The sequence below is a fragment of the Podarcis filfolensis genome (genome assembly GCF_964270895.1).
Source record: "Podarcis filfolensis genome assembly, chromosome: 3".
NCBI lineage: Eukaryota > Metazoa > Chordata > Lepidosauria > Squamata > Lacertidae > Podarcis > Podarcis filfolensis.
This window is the reverse complement of record NC_139606.1, coordinates 51,631,222-51,650,863: the sequence shown is the minus strand read 5'-3', so window position 1 is coordinate 51,650,863 and position 19,642 is coordinate 51,631,222. Positions and strand designations below refer to the sequence as shown.

The 19,642-nt window shown below is 43.4% G+C and overlaps 1 protein-coding gene and 1 long non-coding RNA gene across 13 annotated transcripts in view; one reads left to right on the top strand and one right to left on the bottom strand.

Annotated features, from left to right (window-relative positions):
• The window catches only part of LOC310760277 (uncharacterized protein), a 60,676-nt gene that overhangs the window by 22,651 nt on the left and 18,383 nt on the right, over positions 1-19,642 (bottom strand). For all 12 annotated transcript variants that reach the window (XM_083608479.1, XM_083608473.1, XM_083608477.1 and 9 more), the window contains 17 exons: positions 16,047-16,159; positions 15,413-15,542; positions 15,113-15,316; positions 13,751-13,943; positions 12,425-12,552; positions 10,987-11,187; positions 10,754-10,875; positions 9,424-9,652; positions 8,623-8,825; positions 7,724-7,882; positions 6,276-6,366; positions 5,282-5,422; positions 4,322-4,470; positions 3,483-3,594; positions 2,745-2,794; positions 1,894-2,070; positions 971-1,088 (listed from right to left, as the gene is read on the bottom strand). In XM_083608479.1, coding sequence (XP_083464605.1) covers positions 971-1,088; positions 1,894-2,070; positions 2,745-2,794; positions 3,483-3,594; positions 4,322-4,470; positions 5,282-5,422; positions 6,276-6,366; positions 7,724-7,882; positions 8,623-8,825; positions 9,424-9,652; positions 10,754-10,875; positions 10,987-11,187; positions 12,425-12,552; positions 13,751-13,943; positions 15,113-15,316; positions 15,413-15,542; positions 16,047-16,159 — 2,520 coding nt within the window. The remainder of the gene's footprint in view (positions 1-970; positions 1,089-1,893; positions 2,071-2,744; positions 2,795-3,482; positions 3,595-4,321; positions 4,471-5,281; positions 5,423-6,275; positions 6,367-7,723; positions 7,883-8,622; positions 8,826-9,423; positions 9,653-10,753; positions 10,876-10,986; positions 11,188-12,424; positions 12,553-13,750; positions 13,944-15,112; positions 15,317-15,412; positions 15,543-16,046; positions 16,160-19,642) is intronic.
• On the top strand, positions 12,566-15,592 carry LOC310760363. Its single transcript, XR_014546927.1, has 2 exons — positions 12,566-12,871; positions 15,419-15,592. It is a non-coding gene; the product is annotated as an uncharacterized lncRNA (long non-coding RNA).

The following is a 19,642-nucleotide window of genomic DNA, read 5'->3' as shown; positions in this document are numbered from 1 at the left end:
TTACCACTGGAGAGGACCAGTTTTTGCTTAGGGGTTAATTTTGTAGCTGCCTCCCTCCCATGTATCTCATCATATAGCAATAGAACATCTAATATTCAAGAAATGAGTGGGGTTTTCAGTTTTAAGGTCTTAAGTTCCTCCCTCTTACAACTGTTACCATGCCTCAGGCAGCTGATGGAGTTCAGAAGGCTCTCTCCACCATGGCTGCTAGACAGCTGGTGATCACCCATTCCCCCCTGGAATCCTCTCTCCCACTGGAGAGAACTTGAATTGTTTTACCAAGTGTTTTACTAATTGCCATGGGCAGAAGAGACCAATCTTTGCCTAATCACACACTCTTAATTACATTGGGTTGAATCCAAAGGCTACACAGGACACTGCAAGGGTGGGGGGATGGGCCCAAACTGCATGCAACTCTGTTCATACAGGGTGCTTCTGCTAGATTCTGGGCAAGTCTCCTTTGCCACTGCAGCCCTGTGACTCTGCGACTCATACAGCCTCTTATCTTTGTGTGGATTTTAATTGTCGGCTGCTTCCGGGAGTAAAGGTTGTGGTGCAAGGGACTGGAGAAAAGGGAGGGAGGTACTTCTGCGAATGGAACGCCCCATTCATGGAAATGTCCTCCTCCCAGCCAAATTTGCTGCCTTCTCAAAGTTGGATAAGTGCAGGACAGGGCATTGGGAAAGAGGCACGAGGCTCTGGCAGGGTCCTAGAGCCCTCCCATCTTTTCCCCCCCATGCTCAAAAAGTGCTAACTAGGCTTTAGAAAGGACCCTGTCAGAGCCCTCACACCTCCTTCCCAAATCACAGTGCCTCACTTACCCAGCTTGGGAAGGCAGTGCAAGGACTGGGAGGGGCGCCAAATGTTGCTAGGGGGCCACCAAAAAAGGAATCAAGGGCAGCATGTTAGACCACCATGATCTATACAGTTTGATTGACAAGAGTTTTCTTCAGGACTATAGCGTACAAACCTTCTCTGGTAGCATTTTAAACACAGATAGGATTTCAGAAGGGTGAGGGATGAACCACAGATTCAAGAAGGACCGTCCATCTGTGGACAGCAAACCACGAGGCCGTGTCTGGAATGACCTGAGTTGTTTTGGGAGGAAAGTGAATTACTTGCACAATCACATCGCAATGTTCTGTGGCACTCAACAGGTATTTTTGCACAATAGCTATACAGTTGTTTCTCGTTTGCTGCATGTGGTACATTCATATATAAAAACAAGAAATATAACCTATATAACCATAATTTTATAATTACTACATTAAGTGGTGCCTTTTTACACAAGTTTCTCCCAAGCGGCCCACAACACAACAGTGGCAAAAATAGGCTCAGCAGTGTGGAAACTGAGGTGGTGCGGAATTGATAAAGTGATTAGACGAGAGACAGCAGAAGGCCCCACAAGATGCTCCAAGTTTCTAAAGGAAAATATGATAAAACAAGCAAACCAAATAGCAGCCTCCTAAGCTACCTCACCGTCTAACAGGGGAAGGGAGGTGGGCTTCTAATCCCACTTTGAAGATAACACTTACAGGCTTTATTCACACGATTCTCCCTCTCTTTATAAGCTTACCCTCATATCCTTTGACCTTTCCAAACAGGTGTAGTGATTAGAATGCTGAACTAGAATTGGGGAGGCCAGGTTAAAATTCCCATTCTGCCATGAAGCTTACCGGAACCTTGGGCCTGTCACTGTCTCTCCACCTAACCTACCCCACAGGGTTGTTGTTAATTTATTTATACTCTGCCTTTTTCTCTAATGGGATTATATCTATCTAATAGCCAGAAAGAAATAAACTATTGGCTAGCAGCAGTAATCCCACAGTCCCCAATTAGCAAAACAACATGATATGGAATTCTATAAACAAGCAGCTTAGAGTATTTACATACCTGGGATCATCTTCAGGCTTTTCTTTTAATTCTTGTTTTTCTTTCTTCTCTTGCGGTAACCCAATCATGAAGTATTTGTCTCTCACACTGGGGAAATCATCTAGCATAGATTTTAAACTGTTGTAATAAGCAATGATCTGACTTCGAAGAGAGTATTGTGATATACGATGGTTCATCCTAAAATGGTACCAAAGTTTAGCATTAGCAAAACACTATAGTGCTCATATCTGAAGAACCAGTTTCCCTGCTTTCTTGTTTTCTTTCACTGAAATGTAAAGGACATATCCAAATTATAAATATTAGCACAGAAGAAACTTCGCAATTTCTTAGTGCTCTCTTGCTCATGAATGGACAAAACGTGTTGTGTAAAATACATTGTATTTTCAATGTTAGGGAAGAATAAATGGTAGCACTCTTCCTCCCTCTCTTCCCCCTTCCCAGAACATAATGGACTGTCTAACAACTGCTGTGACCCAGATTATTACAATTGTTCTTATATAGGCAGTTTATTTGCAGAAACTGCCTGAAGCATGATTGCTTTTACTTCCCAACTGGCCCTGTTGAAATTATTTTAGTATTATTTATGTTGTTTGTGTTTTGCTTTGTTACATTTTGGCAGGCTCTTTGTTTTTTACTTATAGGCTTGGACATTACTCTCTTCTATTTTCTAGCTGATCGAAGGACAGACTGTTTGGCTTTGTCTCCCCATTATTGAAATGTCCACATCGTACCAATATAATATAGCATCAGCCTGCAGTGAGAATAGGAAAATAAACTTTTTACATACATTCATACAAACCACCTCCACTAGCCTTTGGTGGAGATATGCTGTATAGATTTTGTGTACTTACTTATGGCAGTATTCAACAATAACTTCTCTTTTGACTTTTTCAACTTCCTCCTGCAACAAATTATACCATTTGCTTTTTTTACATAAGATTTCCAGTTTTACATAATTATGCATATATATTATCTTACAAAGACACACGTGAATGGAAAGTTGTGTATTCAAAAAGTCAAATGCTGCAACCTCTCTTCATAGGGAAGTTGCTCCATCCTATTGATGTGTGTGATTGCCCTTTTTCAGGCCTAAAAATTCATCTCTCATAACCACTATCTGCCTCCGTTTCTCAGACTCCCCTTTTCAAACGTTAGTTCAAGCACTAGAATGTTCCCTATATTTTCTGTTGTGAAGAAAGTTACAAATAATTCAGTCAGCTTTTCCACAATCTCCTAATCCTTCTTTAGCACATCTTTGACTCCCTTGTCATCCAGCCACCTCCCTGTAATGTATTTAAATAACTTATTGTTGGCCTTGATGTATTTAGCAATGTGGTCCTCAAATTCTTTTTTCGCATCCCTTACTAGCTGCTTCCACTTTTTTGTGCCAAAGCATGCTGGTTTATATTAGGCCGAGTTGCCACAATACACTCCATTTGAGCTTCTAATATTGTGTGTGTGTTTTTAAACAACTCCCAAACATTTGGGAGTGCACTGATTCTGAAGCCATAAAGTTCACTAAGCGTTAGTCTGAAAACACATACAACAAAATGTAAGTAAATTCCGAGATGATTTCCTGGCACACTTACAGGATTTTGCATTCTAGTCCCCAGGATTTGTTTCTTTTGAATGAACGTGTTCAGCATCATGTCCCGTGGACCCTGTTTCTCCAACTGAATTGAGACAAAAGCTTCTCGAGGCCTGGAGAATGAGCAATAATGTTATCCTGAAGGTAGAAATACTGACATTTTCCTGTTAATAGGCAAACTACATAGTTGAACAACTAATATTTACCCCATATCTACACTTTATAAACATTTAGTATTTATGCCATGATTAAACAGACTGACTTTAACTAAGGAATCCATGCTTATTGTAAATATAGTGACTTTGCAAATACTATCTGTCAGCTGTGGCTCCTTTCTAACAATACAACACTTATTTCCCGTAATGTGATCCAACACCACCTCTATAGCTGAAGGTGTATACATATTCCAACAGTATGAGCAGGACCCATCATGTAGGGTGTCTCCAGTACAGTATTATAGAGGTTCTTTGAGGAATGGCAGGACGTAAAATAAATTAATTTCTCATCCATTCCTTGCCCAGCCAGAAAGGGGAGAGCAAAAAAAGCTGGTAAAAAATATCCATAAGATTGTAAATGAATACTTGTATGGATTGAGCCAAACTGCAACACTGTGGGATCATGTCAATGGATATACGTGCATGCCATAAGCTATGGGAATGGCGGTCTTTGAAAGTGCTGGAAGAGGCAGGAACATGAAGATATCAGTGGTTCTTGCATCCTAGTAAGAATGCTTAGACCTGTAGCCTCAGGGTGAGAATGAAAGAAAGAGCCGTGTGCATTGAAACATGCGTGCGTACATACATGGAAAACACCCTGCAGCCCATTATACTACCAACCTACCTTTTTAAAATGCTGCGTCCTGCTGCAAAATGTCGAATGGAATGTAAAACCAATGGTGCTGTGGCCAGAAACTGGTCTTCTGTTTCAGTTCCAACCACAGAACTTCTACTTGCTGAACTGCTCTGACTCCTCAGACTTAGACCTCCTTCCTGAAACATTAAAGACACACATTTCCTTTTACACAGATCTACACCACAGCCCATTACCTAATGCAGATAATCCATTATCTAATGGTTCTTGTGGGATAAACTGCCTCAAATAACCAAATTGCTGGTCTAATTAATGCATTAAGGGGTTAAGACCACAAAGTAAGCTATCCTGCCTTGATTAGCTCACCTTGGGAGGAACTAGGTAATCAAGTCTTTGTTCCTCCCTCTGTCTACCTGAGAAACGCAACGTGTAACGAGGTTTGAGCTAGCTGCTCCAGCGCAAACCGCATGGCTCTCACAAGCCACTCTTTAGTTCTTATACCAATAATATAGGACGTTTCACCATTTGGAACTAAACTAAGTTTTACTGCCTGTGCAACATTTCTGACTGATGTATGAAAAAGCACATGAACCTGACCTTTATAGAGCTCGTAAGTAAACAACTGTTAACTTACTAAATGTGTGGTCTTTTCCTATGCTGGGTGAATAGGGTACTATTTTGGAACTCACTTGGAAAGACATGTTTTAAAGGTCTAATGGCCTATACTTCCATGCTTTACTTTGCTGCATATTGTGTGATTTAAATCTCTGCTTGGATTCTCACCCAAGAGTACTTGCCCCAAACTTGGATCTTGACAACCTGACAGGGCGATTCTGAGGAGTGTAGTAGTCTATAGGGAAAGGGTTACATATACCTTCCCCACTCACCTTCCAACTGTAGCCTCTGGTGGGTGATTTTCATTTCAAAAAGTAAGAAAAAGTTACACAACTGCAGTCCATGTATAGTTGGAGAGAGGGAGAAAATGCAAACCTTCATATCCAGAGTCCGCGAGGGCTGCATCATGGGGCAAAATGCAGCCTGTTGAACAGCAACAAGCAGTGTGTTTTTATGAGTGACTTGGCAGGCAAGAGCAATCTGAAGATTTTCTAGTCCATGAGACTTCAGTAACAGCTGAAGAATTAAGATAAAAACTATTAGGCCTCATATAATAACCGTAACATGAAGTTGCACAGTTTTCTCTTGATATAGATGTACTTATCCTTAGACTCACAGAAATCTTTTCACTTGCATTCAGATACAGGATTTTATTCTGCATAGATCTAGAACCATAATTAAGTGCAATATAAGGTTGCATATACAGTATACTTTTATACTGGGAGCTGAAGGTAGCAAAAGATACTGAGAGCTGTATAGCTCTCTGAAGGGTAAACCACAGTTGTCAGGATTCTTTAACAGGAATGAAAATGCACTTTAAATGTATAGTGCATTCACAGCCCCAAATAGTAAAATTGGATGCCACATGGAGTTGAATATGAAATAAAGTAGCAATGTTCATCAGAATATTTGGAGGAAATGTTGAAGATGAGGTAGCTTCACCTTTTAAATGTCTGTTTCAATACATATTTTATACTTATTTCCTCCCCCATACTATTGCAGATCAGGTACATTCCCAGGTGAATCATGAGAAGGAAAGTCCAGGAAAACAAAAAGGAACGTTGAAATATATTTCATTGTGTTCCTTTCATTTTTTTTAAATTTGTTGAATGGCTATAATTAGGTACTTCAACTTAGAAATGGTGCATCTACAATGTAATTTACGCACAGTGTAGATCCCCCTTACCTGTTTTACAGTGACTGAGATAGTCAGGGTACAGTTATATTAAAAATGACAACCCAGAACACTGCTGGTTCTCAAATAACTTCTGGCGCAAGACAAAAGAAAATTTATAGGAAGGGAAGGAATAAAATGTATTCATTGTGGTTGTACAGTATTGAGAATTACTGGGGGAAATAATTCAGTCACCTGAAGAATGCTGTCTCTTGTACGAAAGCTAAATTTTCCAATTTGATTGTCAATATCATGGATGTTTAACATTAAGCTGGATGGAATATATCTGCAAGAGGTAAATATTTCTAAATTACACAAACTAATATGCAAGCATTCATGAACGTAGAAATGTAAATAAATGAAAAGGGAAAGTGCTGTGCTTGCTTCTTATTCACATTTTTTTTACACATATTTTTAATCTTATCTACAGAAGATGACTTGGATCCTGACTACCCTTGTGTGAACTGAAGGGCTCCTGGTTCTGTTTGTCATGCTTCTTCAGAGAGTCTTCCAGCACCTGCAGAGTAAATTTTCAAAGAGCAGAGGGGAAGGGGTCAGTGAAAGTTGGAGTGTCCTGTAAACAGAACTCCACTCATGGGATGTTCCTGCCAGCAGAAGCTTAGTTAGGATCTAAGCCCCTGTCTCCAATTATACCACTACAAAGTGGACTTCTTTGGAAGTAAGGCCGGGATATAAATTAAACAAACAGACAAATAAAATCAGACACATTTCCAAATGCTGGCCAACATAAAAGCAGTATATATTTAAAATAAATAGAGGGGTTGACTGTCTCACAAGGGAAACATTGGAGATGTGTGACATATTTCTTTGTATAGATTTAAAGAAATCTGTTTCTGAAAGTCACAGCAAATTTCTGAAATGCACTTGTGCGAAATCATACATTCTGCTAGTTTGTGATTGGTTTTAATTTCATATGGGAGACTGGTTACAAATAACTGCAAAAGCCATTTGTTTAATTACAGTACTCTTCTAACCCCCCCCCCCCGTATAGAACCCAGGGGACATAGAGTCATTGCAATTTTGCAAATCTAGGAGGGCTGGGCCTATTGAGAATACAGTACAAATATGCAGAGTATACTGAGAGAGAGTTATGCTACAACTGAGCTGGGCTGGATGATTAACTGGGCAAAGTTAATCAGACCTTAAGTATAAATGTGAATACTTGGCCCCCAATATATCTGTATGCTTATGGAGTATCCACATCCCAGCCTCTAAGAAATACTACCGGAGAAGAATGGCAGCTATGGTCTCTTTCATGGAATAAACCTTCAGCAGTTTGTGTTAATAAACATTGGTGCCTCAGAAACCCTGAAATAGATGAGCTGCATTGAATTTGGCGGCGGCAGGGGAGGGGATTTGATTTCACTCCTTATATGCACTTTTCTTTTGTGAAATTATACTAGCTTTTTATTTTTTAAATACTAATATTGAAAAGGGTGAATTAAAACAACAGAAGCTCCAGTCACACTTTATGACAATGCTTAGAAAGAAGATCAATTTGGAAAGTTTTAAGAAAGAATAGCTGTTCTATTTCCACATCATTTGGACCCAGATATGTTGCGTTTGGGGCTGATCAAAAGAAGAGGAAAATGTGCCAAAATACCCATAAAGCTCTGGTTTACCTATCCACGCTACTGTCATGATGCTCTAGAAGAGAAGTAACAAATATTGGTGAGGGCTGGTCTGCTTTCTCTTTGTGAGTTGCAAATTCAAAGTACACGGGCCTTAAGTATAAATGGAACTCATCAAAGCCCATTTCTCCTGCAAATTCTTTGTAGAGTCTAAAAGGAAAAGAACACATACATCTAACTTTGCAATGTTTCTTTAGCCACTGTCAGGGTCACCCTTGCTGGCAACTCTTGCTTTGCTAGAAACAGAAATTTTGTTTGCCAGCAACTGTGCACTATTGATTATGGAGTTTAAGAATCATTCTGTGTCTCAATAGGTGTGGGAGACAGTGGGCAATCTGACCATGTGTATAAAACAGGGACGGGGAATCTCGGGGCTGGGGGACATCTCTGTCTGACCCTCAGGACCCACACTTGCTATGCTTTACACACTCCTTGACTGTTTTTGCTTGGCTGGAATGTGTCCTTGAACTCTGATCGTGCTTCTTGCTTGCCTAGATGGAAGAGTGGGTGGGTGGTGTGGAAAGTAGCCTATTCTACAAAGGTAAAATTAACATTCATTGCTCTGGCCCTGTCCACCACTGGCATGTGGGTCCCAAACAGTTGCCCAGAAGAAAATGCAGCCCTTGGGCTGAAAGGGGTTCCCCATCCTGGGGGAATAAAGGCGGCATAACTGAAATAGTGGTTTGGAGGGACTGACGAGAGGAGAGTCCTAAATGTCAACAAGAGTCCCAGTATTATGGCACACTGGATATGCATTTTAACCTACATACCCCAAGAGCAGGGGGAAAAAACCCTGCTGCACAAAAGCCTTAATGGTTACTTTCAATCCTTCTTCATTGGGATTTCAATATAGCTCCCTGCATTGCCATCCCATGTGCCCATTACTTTACCTCTGCAGCTGTGCACTTTCTACTGCTGCCTCTATCAATCGATGGCGGAGGGTTAGAAGTTCAAGGAGCCTTGAGAAGATGTTCAGAATAAAAGCTTGCTTTTCTTTCCCCTGTTTCTGCTTTCCCTCTTCTGCTGATTTCAGTGCTGACATAGCAATCTCTCTTACAAGACAAGGATCTTCAACCAGAACGTCTGTGAATAACTATGGGGGACATACACTTCCTTTCAACAGTCAGTAAAAATAATGTTGTTGCTTAATTGTCGTATCAAACCACGAGCCCAGGTTCAGATGAAAGTTAAGGCTGTTAAATATAATGGTTTAATTGACACTGAAATGGAGAATGCCTATGTGTATTGGTGAAAGGGATTAGCTAGAAGATTCCATTGAAGCTAAAGAAGAACAATAAGGGTTCTCTGAGCTCCTAGATGGGTTGATAACTGTTATTGTTCTCTACTAGCTAATACGTGAGTGTTTAATCTTAGATCACATGGGTGCCGTTGAATTTGTCCATCTCACAAGCATAAAATCCTTAAAAGTTTGTATTGAAACTTTTAGTTGACTGTGTCAACAAGAGAAAGAAGATTTGTAGACCATATCAACAGATCAGTCCATTTTAACTGACATGAATGTGTAGAGTCTGCAACAGAGATCACTAACAGCAGAGTCCTATGTTTCCTTGAAAGAAAGTCCCATTAAATAAAAGGGCACTTACTTTCAGGTAAGAATGTATATCATAGCCTGAATTATTTAAAAACAAGACAAAATCACCACAGATTTAGAATGTAGAAGACATACGTACATCTTTCTGAATTTGAGAGCCATAGAAAGACTCTGGCTGCTCCATGGTCAGCCATGTGTCCAGGGCAAGTTGAAGTACATGTTTTTCCAGATTAATTGCCTCCCTGGCTGTCTTTGGCCTACAACTTTGCTGGAACTCCTGAAGGATATGACCCAGAGCTTTAGGAACTAAAGATACTAGGCCAAGGGAAGGGTGGAACTCGAGCAAATAAATGTTCTTCAAAGCCGAACTTTAAAAACAAAAACAAAATTAAAAAGCATTCTGAAAGGATAGAATCATTACATTACGAGAAATAACTTTTGTTTTCAAGGAGCCTAATAGGACAAATGATAGTTTTGTTTAATCTAACCTGAAATCTGATACATTCCATGCAAACCTTTACATACCGAGTGTTTTATGTAAACTGCATAAATACATATTCTCCATTTATAAATCATTCTGTATCCTAGTATATAATGACAATGTAAGAATGTCATCATGGGGAACCATGCAAACTGCACTGCAGGTGAGCAGCTCAGGCAGGCAGAGCAGGCTGACAAGCCAAGTGAGTTAGCAGCATGGGTGGTGGCTATCTCGGGTGAGCAACAAAGGAACAGGCAGGACAGGACGGGAAACCACCTCAGCAACTGCCATACTCTGCTGCCACTGCCCACCTCACCTGTCACCCCTTCCTCCTGTTAGTGGCAGTGACAGCAACAGCAGGATGAAGCATAGGAAGGCCTTCTCTCCTTTCTTCCTTTGTCCTGCTGCTGCCACTGAAGAGGCGGAAGTGAAGGAGAGAATATCTCCTTTCCGTCCTGCTGTTATTTGCTACCATTGCTAGTCAGTAGGAGACAAATGTGAGAAAAATTTTGTCCCCTATGTTGCTCATGTTCTTGGCCTTCCCTCAACAGTGGAGGGGTCTAAGGGGAGGTTTGGCAAGGTCAATGGGGAGTGGGATGGGCGGTTTGGTGAGGAAGGTGCATTCCCAGCTGTCCTTCCTGCTTCTCCTTCAAACCTCCATAGTTTAAAGGAGTAATGTGGGGTGTGGTTGGGGAGCTGAATTCCTTTGTAAACCTCCCTTTGCAATGTTGTCAATAAAATCTTCATTTGGAAAAGCCACGTTTGTTCATTTGGCTTAACATTATGTGCAAAGTAGGTCTGTGTGAAAGCTGACAAAACAAAGCTACTCATCTACAGTTTGATTAGCTTATCTGCACCAACCTCACTTTAATTCAAAGGGATAACAGAGTGACTTTTTGTGGAAGATTCTGACTGAGCAAGTTAAAGATGGGCTCCCTTATAATACAGTACTTGCATCATATGATAAAGAGAGACAGACGTTACTCACGGGGTGTTATTAATAGCAATTAACTGTTTTGCAATTATATATGGGGGGAAACCAAATTCACAGGTGCCACCTTTGGGACCATCACGCCAAATCCTGTGGTTATATTCACGTTGGTTATCTATCTAAAAACCAAATAAATAAAAACACAAGCCTCATGTAGCAGAAAAGGTGGGATATAAATGTAAGAAAACAGATTAAAAATAATAAATAAAAAACTCAAAGAGTCCACTAACCTGATTGTTCAGTACACCTCTCACCAGCTGTAGGTGAAGCTCAAGGCAAGCACACTCATCTTTATAGATGTTCCCAAAATACCCAAGATGGAAATCAAATCGAGGGCGTCTGTACATGATGTCTGTTACAACTTGGGCCAAAGCAAATCTTTCTTCTGAATCCAATGCATGTTGATATGCTTCGAAGTAACTATTCAAAAGCTGAAAATAGATTTAAAGCAAATATGTAGGTGGTTTTTTTTTTAAAAAAAAAGAACGATAATTTCTCTCTATTTTTTTTAAAAAGTTAACTTTCCCTATTTCACCTCTCTCTCTTATTTGCTAATTTAGTCAGCTATGTTTTATGTGGCTTAGCCATTCTGGGAACAGGACTATGGGAAAGAGGGACCTTAATTTCTATAAAGGATGGGCTGGATGGGCTGTGGAACAGGAGAGTTAAAATGCTTCAAGATAAAATGTTTTGTAATGCAAGTTCTTTTGTAGTACTGCGTTTCAGATGATAAAAATTGAGTATAATTTAAAAAATCAGTTTCATATTCATTTAATAACAATGGAGCATTCAGATTAAAGTGATACTTAGAGTAAGCCCACTGAAAATCAATGAAACATTAGTCTGATATTTGCCTTAGATTTTGTCACATCTCACACTTTTAGTCTCTGAATTATGATAGCCCTGGAAAATATCCAAACCAATTAATTTAAGTTTTTCAGATATATTATAGCTATTAGAGCTACATAAGATGACTGGGTCCGTATAGTAAAAGCTATGGTTTTCCCAGTAGTGATGTATGGAAGTGAGAGCTGGACCATAAAGAAGGCTGATCGTCGAAGAATTGATGCTTTTGAATTATGGTGCTGGAGGAGACTCTTGAGAGTCCCATGGACTGCAAGAAGATCAAACCTATCCATTCTTAAGGAAATCAGCCCTGAGTGCTCACTGGAAGGACAGATCGTGAAGCTGAGGCTCCAATACTTTGGCCACCTCATGAGAAGAGAAGACTCCCTGGAAAAGACTCTGATGTTGGGAAAGATGGAGGGCACAAGAAGAAGAGGACGACAGAGGACGAGATGGTTGGATAGTGTCTTCGAAGCTACAAACATGAGTCTGACCAAACTGCGGGAGGCAGTGGTAGACAGAAGTGCCTGGCGTGCTCTGGTCCATGGGGTCACGAAGAGTCGGACACGACTAAACGACTAAACAACAACAACAACAACAAAAGATGACTGGGGGAAAGGGGATATAAAATACTGTATTCCAAAAATGCTAATGATCGCTGTTTGCAAGTATAGTTGGTTTGAATAGTCCAACACACAGAGAGAGCCCTAGGCAACTTTGGAAGCAAGGATGAGAAATAATTTTAATTTAAAAAAATATCGAATGTAACAGGAGCTCAGATTGGTTGGTTTTTAAAAATAATATGGGAATATATATATACACCTGCCATTTATTTTCTAAGAAAGCTGTTTCACAAGTCCAAAGGTCAAGGATTACTGCAGATCGATCCACTGATGCATGAGCCCAGGCTGAGTAGTTGCTATTACTGGAATCACGGCATGCTTTGTGACCTCGAAAAGGAAAAACAGCACAACAGGCATTTCCACAGAAACCAGCAAGCTAAGGAAGAACAATGCCTACTTAACAAAATGCGGCTCTCCAAACCTCTCTATCTGGCTCCAAGGGCTCTCCCAAGCCACACACAGCCCACCAACCTCGTTCCACAACCTCTGAAGTGCTTTTGCTTGGGTGAGATTAATATTTGAACTGTAATGATACCTCTTGCTTGCCTGGATGAAGGCTGGAGAGTTGAGTGTGTTAAACCTCTGGGTTTTACATTGCTAGAAACAGGGCCAGATTTAGGTTTGATGAGGCCCTAAGCTACTGAAGGTAATGGGGCCCTTTATATGTCCAGCTGCCCTTTGTCAACAACAAATTGTCGCTGTTTCTTGTGTTGAATATATGCTATGTGGTAATTTATGGACCTAATTACATCACAGGAGCCTACACAACACAAACACTGTTGCTGTTTGTAGGTTTTATTTTATTTGTTTTTTCATCTCATATTTTGGAAATGTACATCCAGTTTTTTTTCCTTTAATTTTTTTTGGGGCCCCCAAGAGAGTGGGGCCCTAAGCTATAGCTTGTTTAGCTTATACGTAAATCTGGCACTGGCTGGAAAGAAGCTTGCTGCACAAAAGAGTGACATCCTCTGGCCACACCCACCACTGACATTCAGCCCTTGGAAGGTTGCCCACAGGGGAATGTAGTCCTCTACTTGAAAAAGGTCCCTTGCCCCAGTCCAACAACAAATAGAGGCTATACATTGTCATATGAGGTGCCTAAAGGTGCTTGCTGTGTCACCATCGACACAGACCAGTGTTTCCCAAACTTGGGTCTGCAGCTGTTTTCAGACTACAATTTCCATCATCCCTGGTCACTGGTCTTGCTAGTTAGGGATGGTGGGAGTTGTAGTCCACAAACAGCTGGAGACCCAAGTTTGGGAAACACTGACATAGACCTCAACATTTCACGCAGCTATATGAAAACAGTCCAGAGTCCCACTCTGCTAGGCTGGCTCAGTAGCTGACAATAAGCAGCTTACTATAAACTGACATTTAGCAAAGTCAGGCACCCTGGCCGAGATTTTGGGATACCAACTTTTGGGCTGGTGATCATCCTTGTGAATGATCATTCCCATTTGTGCTCCTTTCCCCCCTCTCTGTCCTTCTCATTTGCAGAAGTGTACCAAACTGTGCTGATTCTTACCTTTCCCTGCCTCAATGTACTGGGTTGCCACAAGCAAAAGCTGCTTTTCTAGATCTTTCAGGTCCTGGAGGGCTACATCATACATCACAAAAGCCCCTCGCTGATCCTGGGTGTGAACATACATGTCTTCTGTGGTGTAAAAATCATCGTGGTTTTCTACCTCTGCAAACTCCATAAACTGCACACTGTGAACCTGTGCCAGGGACAGATTAAAAATAAATACATGATGAGGCCTATATTAGAAGTACCAAATAAAACACTGCATGTACATGTGGGCATGTGGGCATATGTACATACATGTGTGTGTGTAACTTTCAAGAGTTTTGTAAAGGTATGGAAGAGTTTGACCTGCTGTAAACTTGTGGAGGAAGATTCAGTTCTGATTGGCAATGAGATTTAGGAGTGGAAGCAGCGTATTTTTTGTGAATTTCAAGCTGAAGGCAAATTTTGAATGTTAAAAGTCTGACCCATCCATAGAACAGATTGCTTTAAGGCTGAAAGACTAAGCATGCTTGCTGGTGAGCAAGTCCCAATGAGATCCATGGGGCACTTTTGAAAATACATGATTAGGGTAGTAATTCTAGTAATGGGGGAGGCTGCAGTGTACAGGAGGGAGACTTTGTGCATGTGTTTGCTGCATTTATTTAGTTAGTGAAATTTATACACCACTTAATTTTAAAAACACCCTCCATAAGTAGTTTACATAAAATGGTATAAAATAGCCATTTAACAATAGCAATAAAAACAGACAAAAACAGTAGATAGAATAAAATTATTTTTCAAATGAGAAATAAAGTTTGAAAAGCAAATGTGCACCAGAAAATTACATAACAGGGTAGCCTGGCTAAGCAAAAAAGGCTTTGGCTGGCATTGAAAGCAATGCAACGAAGGCATATGCCTAATGTTAATTTGTCTGCTTCGACCTTTGAACAGAGATAAGAAATCTATAACTCTGTGTCAGATGTGGAACACTCAAATGCGTTTCTGCATAAGGCACAAGGCATATGGCTTTGATTTTATGACCTGCACTTCATCAGCTTGGGTAAATACAGCTTGTCGTAAACAGAGCTGGGGTTGTAAGGAGACTGGGGATTTCCCTAAATGCCCCCATATGCTATATCCTCTAACATGCAGGACCTACTCCAGGAAGCTGCCTTACACTAAGTCAGACCATTGGTCCATCTATCTCAGATCCTCTCCTCCAATTGGCAGCAATTCTCCAGGGAGCTGGAAGTGGCAGGGATTGAACCAGGGCCCTTCTGCATGCAAGGTCAGCTGGAGCACCAGTTGACCTTGGTGCCGCACCTATTTATTCATGTGTCTGTCTATGAAGCTATTTTACAAAGTACCCAAATGCCTCACCTTATAGTCAGCTGGTGTGTAATGCACATAAGGGTGTGACCCAAGACCACCATAGGCACCACTTCCCCCTTTGGCTGCATTTACCCAACAGGAATCTTCAGCAGTGGAGACCAGATGGCCGGCACTCAAGGCAAGACCCGAGGTGCTGATGGTTAGGGTTCTTTCAACGGATCTGAAGTAGTTGAGGATGCCCAAACAAATTCTCTAGTACAAATGAGACGGTTACGACGAAATAAAAATAAGTCTTATTATGTACAGTCTTGCATAATATGAACATTTGAACGTGATTTTTCTTTTTACCTGCAGCTCTCGGATTTGCAAGTGACACAAAAGACGGAGAGATAAGTAGGCTCCTTTCCTCATGGGAAGCCCCTTGCTGTCGGCCTCCATGTCCTCATCTAACCCCAGCAGCTGCAAGGTCGTTGTGTAACTACATTTTTCCCCCAAGAAGGAGAAATTTAATTAAATTACTGTTCCTCACAGAGATTCTCAGTTACATCTAAATTGCATAATCTCTTTATATTTGCTTTCTAGGAGGTAAAGCTCCTACTGTAATCACTCACATGGAAACCTCCAGAACAGAACAACATTTAGAAGGCCCAGGAGAGTGTGTTAGTGCAATCACATTTAAGGTGGTGCCAGTAGGTACACATATGCAGGGGTGGACCTTGATAATATGCTGCCCAGTGTGAGGCCATTTGACGCCCTCCCCCCAATCCCTGTGGTACCGCCTTAAACCAAGCTTTGGGAAAGAGGTGTGAGGCTCTGCCAGGGTCCTAGAGCCCTCCTACTTCCTTCCCAATGCCTGGGTAAGTGCTTGCAATTTGAGCAAGCTGCCCTTCCATTTGTGTTTTGACAGCTTTGGTACAGCCCATGCATTTTTAGCATTAAACATAAGCATCACACACAGAAGAACTGGCAATATTCATTTCACCTTGGGTCTTTTTTCTTTCTTGAAAAAGTGGAGGTCTTGTTAAAGTTGGAATGTCCCATATCCTTCTCACCAGTTGCCATGGTAGGATTATCAACATCATCACTGGTTTGCTCCTGTCCATATTTAAGGGCTAGTTATTATAGACAAACACACACAAAAATTTTCGTTTTCAAGCTTTTTGTAACTATATAATTATGAACAAAGGAATCCTTACATCATAGCCCACTGGTTCTCTTGTTGCTTGTACAACTTGTGACCTATCAAAATGGCAAGTACAGCAGCAATATATGGTGACCAAGAGATCAACCTTTGCTACCTACCAAGGACTACAAAAAAGAAGTACCAAGCAGATTTCTCCATTCTATTCCATTATTTTCCAAGGAGGTGGTGGCATCCCTCTGTCACACATTCTGAATTGTATTCAACACAGGACTAAGGACAATGTTTCGCCAGCACAAGGATTCTCCTTATGCAATGGAACATCCTCCTCCATTTCTTTCTTACAAAAGTATTATGTTCCTGTTTGGACTTTCAGAAACTGAAATATACTCAGAGTCGCAAAGTGATTTCATGCTCTTTATTCAGCTCATAGTGGTGAGGAGGAATGAATGAAAGTCCCCTCAAGGTATCTGCTTTATATACATTATTTACACAATGGGTTGCACATGATTGGCTAATTCCGGAATTCTACTGTAAGCCAATCAGGTTGTGGATTCACTTCTATCTGGAGCATGATTGGGTGGTTCCTGCCAACCAATCATACTGCTGCATTGTTCTAGGACCAATCAGACTACTGCATTCTGAATCCTATTGTTCTAGGACCAACCAGACTGCTGCCTTTTGAATCCTATTGTTCTAGAACCAATCAGACTGCTGCAGTTTGGATCCTATTCAACTCAGTACATAACACCCCTCCCCTCTAAGTTCCAGTCCTGCCCGGGAGGTTGCATTCATAGTCCTCAAGGTACGCCGGCGGCCTACGTGTGCGTTGCGGCCTGGGGTGTTCCCTGGTCCGGGGTTCAGGTTCTGGCTCGTGTTCCAAGGATGCTGGCTGTGATGGGGCTGTATGGTCTGGCGCAACCGGCTCGCTCAGTCGTGGTTCTGGTTCCGGTGTCCTTTCGGCCTCACGGGTCCTCTCTGTATTTACTGATTCTGCCTCTCCTGCTTGCCCCTGCTGCTCTATGGACCGCACTGCCCCACTGTTCCCTTGGGACTCCTCTGACCTGTCCTCCTCCTCCTGGTTTTCTCCCGGGAATCGTCGCCGTATCTGGTCGCAGTGGCGGCGCCAGCATTGCCCCCCATCTGTTAGCACCTCGTACGACACGGGGCCAGTGACCCTGGTGACTGTGGCGGGTACCCATGCAGGGCCTGCCCCAAAATTCTTTGCGTACACTGGGTCCTGGGCCTTGAAGGTCCGGGGGTTCCTGCCTTCCCCCACCACTACCTCATCCTGAGCTCTATCGGGGTGAAGGCGGTCCAATCTAATTGCAAGGCGCCGACCCATTAGTAGTTCAGCGGGGCTCCGGCCAGTCGTTGAGCTGGGGGTGCTGTGCTGTGCTAGAAGGAATGTGGCAAGGCGGTACTCCCAATCCCCTTGCGTCATGCGGCGAAGGGTGTCCTTGGTGGTCCGCACCATGCGTTCTGCTTGGCCATTGGTGGCAGGGTGGAATGGCGCCGAACGGATGTGGCGGATGGCGTTCTGCGCTGTGAAGGTTTGGAATTCTCCTGACGTAAATGCAGTCCCGTTGTCTGAGACGAGAGTGTCAGGGAGCCCGTGGGTTGCAAACAGCCTGCGTAGTACCCGGATGGCTGCGGATGTAGAAGTGGACGGTACCAGTGCGACTTCCAGCCATTTGGTGTAGGAGTCCACCACTATGAAGAATGTTTTCCCCTGAAAGGGGCCAGCAAAGTCCACATGCAGGCGTGACCATGGTGCTCGGGCGGACTCCCAGGACTGGACTGGGGCCCTTGGGGGATCTGGGCGGGATTCTTGGCAGGCCTGGCAGTGTTTGACCCAGGCCTCTATCTCTCCGTCGATCCCCGGCCACCACACATAACTCCTGGCAAGGGCCTTCATTCTTACTACCCCTGGGTGTGTCTCGTGTAGGGCTGTGAGGACCCTTTTGCGGAGGGGCTGGGGAACAACGACCCTGCTTCCCCATAACAGGCACCCCTTGTGGGCCGACAGTTCATGTTTGCGGGTTGCGTAGCTGGCGAATTCTGGCCCGGGGCTGCTGCTGGGCCATCCCCTCCACACCCAGTCCAGGACCCGGGAGATGACCCTATCTTTCTTGGAATGGTGTGCAACTTCTTGTGCCTGAATGGGGCGGTCGGGAAGCAGCTCCAGGCTCATAACCTCTTGTGCAGGTGCTGGGTCGGGGCCTGTTTCCGGTAGTGGTAGCCTGCTGAGGGCGTCCGCATGGCCCATCGCCTTCCCAGGGCGGTGAATCAGTGCATACTGGTAGCTGGCAAGGAAAATTGACCACCTGAGGACACGAGGAGACAGCACTTGGGGGGTCTGCTTTTCGGGGGCAAACAAGCCAAGCAACGGCTTGTGGTCAGTCACCACGGTGAAGGGCCGCCCGTACAAGAAATCATGGAATTTTTTTACTCCCTTCACGATTGCCAGACCCTCCTTGTCGATTTGCGAGTAGTTCCGCTCGGTTGCGTTGAGTGTCTGGGAAAAGTATGCCACCGGTATCTCTCTTCCATCCGGGAGTTGGTGTCCCAGGACAGCGCCAATGCCATAGGGTGAGGCGTCGCATGCTAGCACCACCGGCAGCCTCTCGTCGAAGTGTGCCAAGACCGAGTTTGAGACAAGCAAGTCCTTGACTGCCTGGAATGCGGCCTCCTGGCGCTGGCCCCACACCCAAGGGGCCCGCTTGTCCAGGAGTCTGTGTAGGGGCTCCGCTACCGCCGCCTTGTGGGGAAGGAAGGAATGGTAAAAATTCAATAGTCCCAAGAAGGCCTGAAGTTCAGTCTTGTTCTTGGGCGCTGGGGCATCACAAATGGCCCGTACCTTGTCCCCAGTCGGGTGGACCCCTTCTGCGTCCACCATAAATCCCAGAAAGTCCACCTGAGGCACTCCTAGTAGACATTTTTCCCGCTTCACCTTGAGACCCGCCGTCTGGAAACGGTGCAGAACGGTGCGGAGGCGGTCCTCAAACTCCTCGGGTGTGGGCCCGGCAATCAACACATCATCGAAGAAGGGGGTGACACCAGGAATCCCTTTAAGGAGAGAGTCCATTAGATTCTGGAATATGCCTGGTGCCACGCTGACACCGAATTGCAGCCGCTTTACCCTGAACGCTCCTCTGTGAGTCACAATTGTCTGTGCCTCTGCTGTGGCCTCATCTACTGGCAGCTGTTGATATGCTTGGGCCAGGTCCAGCTTGCCAAAAATTTTCGACCCAGCCAGGGTAGCAAGGACATGGCTGACCACTGGCACTGGGTATGCATGGGCCGTGAGGGCCTTGTTTATGGTACATTTGTAGTCTGCGCAGATGCGGACCGAACCATTAGGCTTGACGGGTGTGACGATTGGGGTTTCCCAGGGGGCATTAGGCACCGGCTCCAGCACTCCTTGCTCCACGAGT